This window comes from Triticum aestivum, chromosome 4A (assembly GCF_018294505.1).
Source record: "Triticum aestivum cultivar Chinese Spring chromosome 4A, IWGSC CS RefSeq v2.1, whole genome shotgun sequence".
Taxonomy (NCBI): Eukaryota; Viridiplantae; Streptophyta; class Magnoliopsida; order Poales; family Poaceae; genus Triticum; species Triticum aestivum.
Genome location: NC_057803.1, coordinates 521,243,421 through 521,251,114, shown reverse-complemented (window position 1 = coordinate 521,251,114; position 7,694 = coordinate 521,243,421). Strand labels below are relative to the sequence as shown.

The following is a 7,694-nucleotide window of genomic DNA, read 5'->3' as shown; positions in this document are numbered from 1 at the left end:
TCCATGGCCTTGGCATATAGGTAGCACCTCATTGGTGCCACGACAAGGAGCTTCAAGACCACAATCTGGAAGAATTGGGCGCCGCCCAAGTGTAAGTTTTTTTGGCTGGCCAAATTGCGGCAATTGCCCACTTCGTAACCAAGTATTGGAGTCGGCGCCACACCTCCTCTTCAAGTTCAGATTCTCCATTAGGGTGGGGGTGCATGGTTACAAGGACGTTTGGCATGGCTTCCCGGGCGTCAAATCTTGGTGGTACGGCACTGTGCATGATGGCCTCGCTCGCCAAAAGGCTATGGCTTCGGTCAACATGCTTGTGGCTTGAGAGATTTGGAATGAACACAATGCGAGGATCTTCAACAATAAGGGTCAAAAATCCGATGCGAGGCGAAGAATTGGGGTTTGACGGGAGTAACTCATTTGTGTAATATTATGCCGGGGAGTAGGCTTTTGTGCAACCGGTCCTTCGGGCTGTCAAGCTTGTTCTAAACTCTCTTAATTAACAAATGCAGCTAGTCTCACAATGCAATGAAATGATGAACATTACAGATAATTCTTGCAATTTTTTAAGCAGGGCGTAATCCTCTTCATCCTTCACGCTGGAGTAAGTAGCAAACCAGGTTTATTTATGTAAAATTAAATTACATCCAGAAATCCGATGATAGTCCCATATTTTACACCTGTTGAACACACTCGCGCACTGGCGCTTCACAGTGCAGAAGTGCACCACATCACCAGTCCTGCACATCACCCTCATGAACATGAACAATCCTGCTATGCTGTACTGGAGAAGGGAGGGAACTCAACTCAGCTAACGCTTCTCCCTTGGGAACCCCAGGAGCGCAAGGATCAGCGCAAAGAAGCTGCCCTTGATGAGGCCCCTCAAGATCCTCTGTTTCTCTGCCGTGTAGGGTGGGTACCTTGCGTTCGCCTCGCCACCGAACCCGCGGATCAGCACTGCCTTTCTGTGGGTGAAGCAGTCGAAGCTGAACTTGCCATGGTACGACCCCGTGCCGCTGTCGCCCACGCCACCGAACGGCAAATGTGGGTTCGTCAGCTGTAAAATGTGATGTGTTCAGGAGGAAGCATGTTTTTGGTACAGAAGATTGATTCACAGAGTTCATGAGCAGTTACGTGTAGGGCGACGTCGTTGACGAGCATGCCTCCTGCCGAGACGTTTGAGACGAAATCTTGTTGCAGTTTCTTGTCCTTGGTGAAGAGGTAGGCCGCCAGTGGCTTCGCCCCGGCGTTGATGTGTGTGATGCTTTCTTCAATCTTGTCGACCTGACAACCATAGTTAAAAGGAATCCAAACAGAGTTAGGTTTAATTCTGAATACTGTCATGCAGACTTCATGCACTGTAGGAAAATCAAGGCAGGAGTACCAACCGTTATAATTGGAAGCATGGGGCCAAATATTTCCCCTGTCATAAGTTCTGTATCAAGAGGAACATCTACCAACACCGTAGGAGCTATTTTTCTGCGACATAAGAAACAAAAGTTAGCGCTCAATCAAACACCTTCCAAAACCCAACTGTGAGTTTGTGACTGAAAGTTCACGCTATAAAGAGTTCTCACAGTTGCTCCTGATCTGTCTGACCACCGAGCTGAATCTTGGTGGCAACTTCCTTGTCCTCTATCAACTTCGCTAATCGTTCGAAATGGCTAATACTCACAATACGAGACAGGTCCGCCGATTGCAACGGATCCTCCCCATAGAACCTTTCCAAGACTCTTTTCAAAGAGTCGACCTGTAGAAAGTTTATTTCGTAGATAAGTAAATGTATAGAACTTCAGTAGGCAGAAGCAATTATCTGGCTGGTAGTTATAATAGTAGTGTAGATACCAGTTCTGTAACGAAAGCTTTTGTCGTTATGATGTAATCGGGAGCAATGCATGCCTGGCCATTGTTACAGCCCCATTTACCAACAGCAATCCTCTTAGCAGCAACCTTGAAGGAAAATCTCTGTTAAGAAAACCAAAAGACTACTTTTTTTTGTAAGAGTTGACAATATTTTTAGATATCGCTTACATGCAGATCGACGTTAGAGTCAACAATAACAGGGCATTTTCCACCGAGCTCCAGAGCAACAGGGGTTAGATGCTTCGCAGCTGCTGCCAACACTACGCGGGCTACATTACCATTTCCTGCAGTTCAAATGAACACGCGCAATATTAGGAACATAACATTAATTGAAGAAGCAGAAACTATTTGACAGGTAAGAACTTAACCTGTGTAGAAGATCTTATCCCATTTTTGTTGTAAGAGTGCACCTGTTTCAGTGACACCTCCCTCCACAACTTTTATACACGAGCTATCGACGTACTCTGGTAGCAGCTTCGCGAACAATGACGATGTTGCTGGCGCAAGTTCTGATGGCTTCAGCACAACAGCATTCCCAGCAGCAATTGCTCCAATGACAGGCTCGATGGATAGCACTACAACGAAGGTGAGATTATTAGTCATCTTAATATCGAGCGATCATCCAGGAATCTAACAAGGAAAAAATACTCAATACAGAAGGGGGAAACTAATCTACAATTTTTCTAACCAAATTCAACTGGTCGAAAGCACCAGTCCCAAGATATTAAGTGTTTAGATGGTAAAATAATAACTAAAATTTTGTTTTTGGTCGCCAAAAATGTAATGGTGCCATAATTAAGACTGTCGAAACCTGCCGTCGTAATGCGCATGTGTTGAAAATAAAAATCAGGACTTGTGGCATAAGATTGCGTTAGAGCATAACTGCAGAAATCGATGTTTGTTTGACGAAAACGAAAGGTACCAACTACGAAACAGATTGGCATGTAGCCAATCCTTGCGCGCGGGACACGGGAGCATATCAAACTCATGCCATAATCCTCCAGCACCATCAGGCAACAGATTTAATCAATGGTTAACTAGTGTATCCTCGTAGCCTCTCCCACACAAATTGCATGGATTAAATCCCTACTCAACTGTCTCGCTACATAGCACAGTACGTACTATGTTCAATGCCATTGACTTACAGAAAGGATAGTTCCAGGCTGATATGACGAGAACGACACCCAGGGGCTCCGGCACGATTTGAGCAGTGGATGGGAATGTAGTTATGGCAGAAGGTACCTGGAATATATATAAAAAGTAGTAAAGGTCACACATCCCATATCAGCAAAATCAATGGATTTTTATTTACAAAAAGGTGTAATCAGTAGTATGTGGAGAATGGATTTCCCTACCTTGTCGGGCTTCATCCAATTCTTGAGCCCCTTGAGGGCAAACATACACGCCCCTTTCGCCAGCGATATCTGAGTCATGAACAGACAGATGTCAACAACATGTGGTCATCAGTTACTAGATCGGCAAAAACGTGTTGTGAAGCAATCAGGCTTCTCTGTTCATTTATTTCTGTTGCTTTACAGATTGCAATCACCAAATTTGACTAGTGTGGCATTTCCTAGTCCTAGCTTGATAGTAACAGCAATGCTTCAGTAACTACAGACTGTGACTGGCCAGCTTAGGAACCCCTGCCTCGGACAAATATGATACTTCAACGAAAGCCTTTTTTCGCAAAAAGAGGAAAAAGATGAGCATGCAGTACAAACTGATGCAAGTTGCATCTGCTGCCCAAACTGAAAATTTGCAGACTTCGTCTGACCCCGGAGCAAACAAAGCGAGGGTTTTCTTGGAAGGGACGCCGCCGGCAATGGAGGAGTAATCATTTATTTATTTATTTGGCACGCAACCCTTTCCGAGAGTTGCGAGGAAAGGGACTAACACGCCTAACTTTCCCAAAGGCACCGCTGGCCGACAACCCCGCCACGGTTTCGATTAACCGAGTAGCATGATTGAGCCAATTCGGCCGAGGAGCAGGAAAGATGGTCCAAAGACAAAACGAATCTTGTGAGTTGTGAGGAGTATCTGTACAAGACGAACAATTAATGGGAAGAACTTTACTGATCCGTTGAAGATCAGATACGGAGAAAGTCAAGGCGAAGGAACTCGGGGCGACTGATCCAGCGCCGGCAAAGCTCTCATCAAATTTACTTCCATGGATTTATAAAACCGGATGCAATCACGCACGGGCACGGGGAGGAAGAGAAAATCATGCAAACAGAGCTGGAATTCCAGTCCAGTTCTTACCAACCCAAGAATCATCCTATCCTGCTGGAGTCAACTTGAAGATTCGGCACGGAGATGGAGCTGCGACATACCTCGTGGAGGTAGGCCTCCATGCGCGGCTTGGCGAGGTCGGCGTGGAGCGCGTCGCTGATGTCGTCCTCCTTCTCCTCGATCATCCTGACGAGCGCCCTGAGCTGCGCCGTCCGCCACTCGGCCGGCCGCGTCCGCCCCTCCCTGAAGCTGCCCCGCAGCTCCTCCATCACCGCCGCCGCCGACGCCGCCATGACAACAACCCGCTCCTCCTCGTTCCCTGGCTAGCTAAGCCCAAGCTGAAGCAGCAGGCGGCAATGGAGATAAGGCGAGGAACAGGGGAGGGAGGGAGAGATGGGGGTGGGAGAGAAGTGTGCACCCGACCCAGGGACGGAGATGGAGACGGGGATGGAGTTGGACCCTTCCCTATCCCTATATATACGCCCTGATTGGTTTCTTGCGTTGGTTTGAAAAACAGGATCGCCAGATTATTAGAATTGGAAGATAATAAAAGGGAGATACAACCATCAAACTGTTGATATCTTCTCCACCGGCCGGCGGGCCGATGAGATCTGTTTAGACTTTTTTCTCCATCTATACCACTATGTCTAGATATCTAATCTGTTGGTTGGAATCTTGCGGGTGACGCAGACAGGATCGCAGGAAGCCGCCGGAGGCATCGAGGCGCGGGCGACATGCTGCGAGTTTTGTTGGCTCGTATCGTATCTCGTACCCCATCTCCTTCTTTCTTTGACTACGTGCACCCAACACGAGTCGATCCACGCGGCTGAACGAGTGAATGGTGCGATATGGCGTGCAGTTTGTCTCCCATTCTTCTTTTTTTAACATCAATACCGACACAAGCGTTCTCCCATTCTGGCAAGGCTTAATCCAACATAAAAGGATTCTAAATAAAAAATTACACATAAATGAAAACAATTAATCACTCGATCGGTTGTTGCTTACGGATCAGACTAACTTAAGCAGCCATCTTGCTCTTAAAGAAACATTTGCTTACCGCAGTAGCCATTGCTTACGTATTCCAAGATACACCCAGGGCCATGAGTTGACATACTATTATCATTTTATTTGTCTTACGTTTGTCTAAATAGAAATGTATCTAAACATGTTTTAGTGTTAGATACATTCATATCTAGATAAATCTAAGACGAGTATTTTAAAAAGGAGAATGTCGTTGCACGCATGTAGAAGGACATAGAGGGTCCTTTTGCCGACTCGTGGAGAGGCGCAGAGTGTGGATTAGTATGGGAAAGAGTAAAGCACATTACGATCTACCCAAATTCAGGCCACATGGCTGCATAATATCCTATTCCTGCCTTGTGTTTGTTGATATGTTGGATAGTGAGCTATAATTCCTTCCCGGAACGGGGAGGTGTTGTGTGTCTTGCTCCTACTTGCAATTTACCAAGTGTCCAATCCTTCTCTGAGGTAAATGCAGACGGGGTTGAAAGATCAACCCCCCCCCCCCCCCACCACCACCACCACCACCACCACCACCATAGTCCAGGCCCTCCTTTTATAGATTAAGGGCTTACCACAATAGATCCGTTGAGGTAGCCATTGGCAATAAAGACTCGATGAAGTGTCGTCTTCTAGTCTCAAGGAACGAACGCATGTCTTGTCACTGTCGCTAAACTGTGTCACTTGGCCTGGGTGCGACATGTACCCTTATGGAAATACACCATGCGGTGAATATTGGGGGTGACTCAGGCCCCCTGCGTCTTGTCACTCCACTGGCACGCCTGCATCCCCACCACGTGTTGTAAAAGGCATGCGCATATAGAACTAGTACGACACGCGTGGGATGCGATGGCTTGATGTTCCGGCTTTTCAAGTGCAGGCTAGGTGGAGCGGTTGTTGCCTAATGTGGTCATTCCCGGAAGTTGGCTACCCCGGCTTGTTGTTGGGTGTCTTGGGCTTGCTTTCTCTGACACTTAGTCACTGGTTGCAGAGGATTTTGACAGATCTTGATGAAGATCTGCATACCGCCATGAAGCTTGGGCTCCTTCTTAGAGTTTTAGTCGATAATCTTGATAAAGATCTGCATGCCATCACTAGGTTATGGTAGCAGGTTTGTTGCTGGGGCGCCCTTTCAGCCGTTGGTCTTGGCTAAGAGGCTACTGTGGCTGTGCTCAGTTGGGCCCATGAACCCGAGTGTCACGGTACCGACAGAGGGAGTACAAAACTACAATAACTTGTCCAAAGATCCGCAAAACATTAACATGTCTATGGTGGTTACTGAAACTGAGTGGAATTTTGCAAACTACACACATGAACTCAAACAAATGTGTTTGTATGTTTTCAAGAATTATAAAAAGTCATGAAAAAAGTAGAAGATGGAAATGTGAGAATTTGTACATGTCGCACACTCAACTGAATCTATCTTATTGTTAATGTGGCTTTCTACCTAGTCTCTTTCTTTGACTTTTGACATCAACAGTGACCTTACCATCAATGTCTTTTACTACTCCTTCTAATTATTATAATTTTTTGTGGGGTAAAATGATTGTAATATTTAAGAGATTATGGCATTACAATTCTTTTAAATAGGTTCTAATAGTTCATCGGGGCAAGATCCTATGCAAACTTACATAGTATCCGAGGGGCGAGAATAACTGTGCTACGGGAGCACTTCGCATTAGGTGCTCCCATATGACCTTGGCCATCGATCTGAGATCGAATGGGCAGCATCACAGGAGGTGGACCAAAGTGTCATTTAGGAATGTTGGGAGGGGGGGGGGGGGGTTCTGCAAACCATTCGTGCTGGATTTGTCTTTTTTTGTTTCTCAATGTGTACTTCGAATTTTGATTTGAAATTTTTAGGAGTAGCAAATTCATTTGATGCCAACATACACAATTCTTTTGGGATTTTTTGAAACATTTAAATGCGCATTTTGAAAATTGGGACCACCTAATGTGAGGTGTGTTGGGGAACGTAGTAATTTCAAAAAAAATCCTACGCACACACATAGAATCATGGTGATGCATAGCAACGAGAGGGGAGAGTGTGTCTACGTACCCTCGTAGATCGAAAGCGGAAGCGTTAGCACGACGCGGTTGATGTAGTCGAACGTCCTCATGATCCGACCGATCCAAGTACCGAACGCACGGCACCTCCGAGTTCAGCACACGTTCAGCTCGATGACGTCCCACAAACTCCGATCCAGCAGAGCTTCACGGGAGAGTTTCGTCAGCACGACGACGTGATGACGGTGATGATGTTGCTACCGACGCAGGGCTTCTCCTAAGCACCGCTACGATATGATCGAGGTGGATTATGGTGGAGGGGGGCACCGCACACGGCTAAGGGATCAATGATCAACTTGTGTGTTCAAGGATGTCCCCCTGCCCCCGTATATAAAGGAGCAAGGGGGGAGGCCAGCCGGCCCTGTAGGGCGCGCCAGGAGGAGGAGTCCTTCTCCTAGTAGGAGTAGGACTCCCTTTCCTACTCCTACTAGGAGGAGGAAAGGAAGCGGGAAGGGGAGAAGAAGGAGAGTGAGGAAAAGGAGGAAAGGGGGGCCGGCCCCCAAGTCCAATTCGGTTTG

At 46.7% G+C, this 7,694-nt stretch overlaps 1 protein-coding gene across 1 annotated transcript; it reads right to left on the bottom strand.

Annotated features, from left to right (window-relative positions):
* Positions 1-602: 602 nt before the first annotated feature.
* LOC123086691 (aldehyde dehydrogenase family 3 member H1) lies at positions 603-4,671 on the bottom strand. The gene is made up of 10 exons (XM_044508469.1): positions 4,191-4,671; positions 3,216-3,284; positions 3,006-3,102; positions 2,229-2,435; positions 2,029-2,144; positions 1,843-1,947; positions 1,575-1,747; positions 1,386-1,476; positions 1,132-1,281; positions 603-1,054 (listed from the first exon to the last, which is right to left on the bottom strand). The coding sequence occupies exons 1-10, from the start codon at positions 4,380-4,382 to the stop codon at positions 809-811; spliced, it is 1,446 nt and encodes a 481-aa protein (XP_044364404.1). The 5' UTR covers positions 4,383-4,671; the 3' UTR covers positions 603-808.
* Positions 4,672-7,694: the final 3,023 nt, after the last annotated feature.

Bases quoted from the DNA above. Each gene is read 5' to 3' on its own strand.
- LOC123086691 (XM_044508469.1), bottom strand. From the start codon at position 4,382: ATGGCGGCGTCGGCGGCGGCGGTGATGGAGGAGCTGCGGGGCAGCTTC. The intron at 1,477-1,574 runs GTGAGAACTCTT...CTTATGTCGCAG, and splicing joins CAGACAGATCAGGAGCAACT to AAAAATAGCTCCTACGGTGT. The intron at 1,282-1,385 runs GTTGGTACTCCT...TATGGTTGTCAG, and splicing joins CCATGCTTCCAATTATAACG to GTCGACAAGATTGAAGAAAG.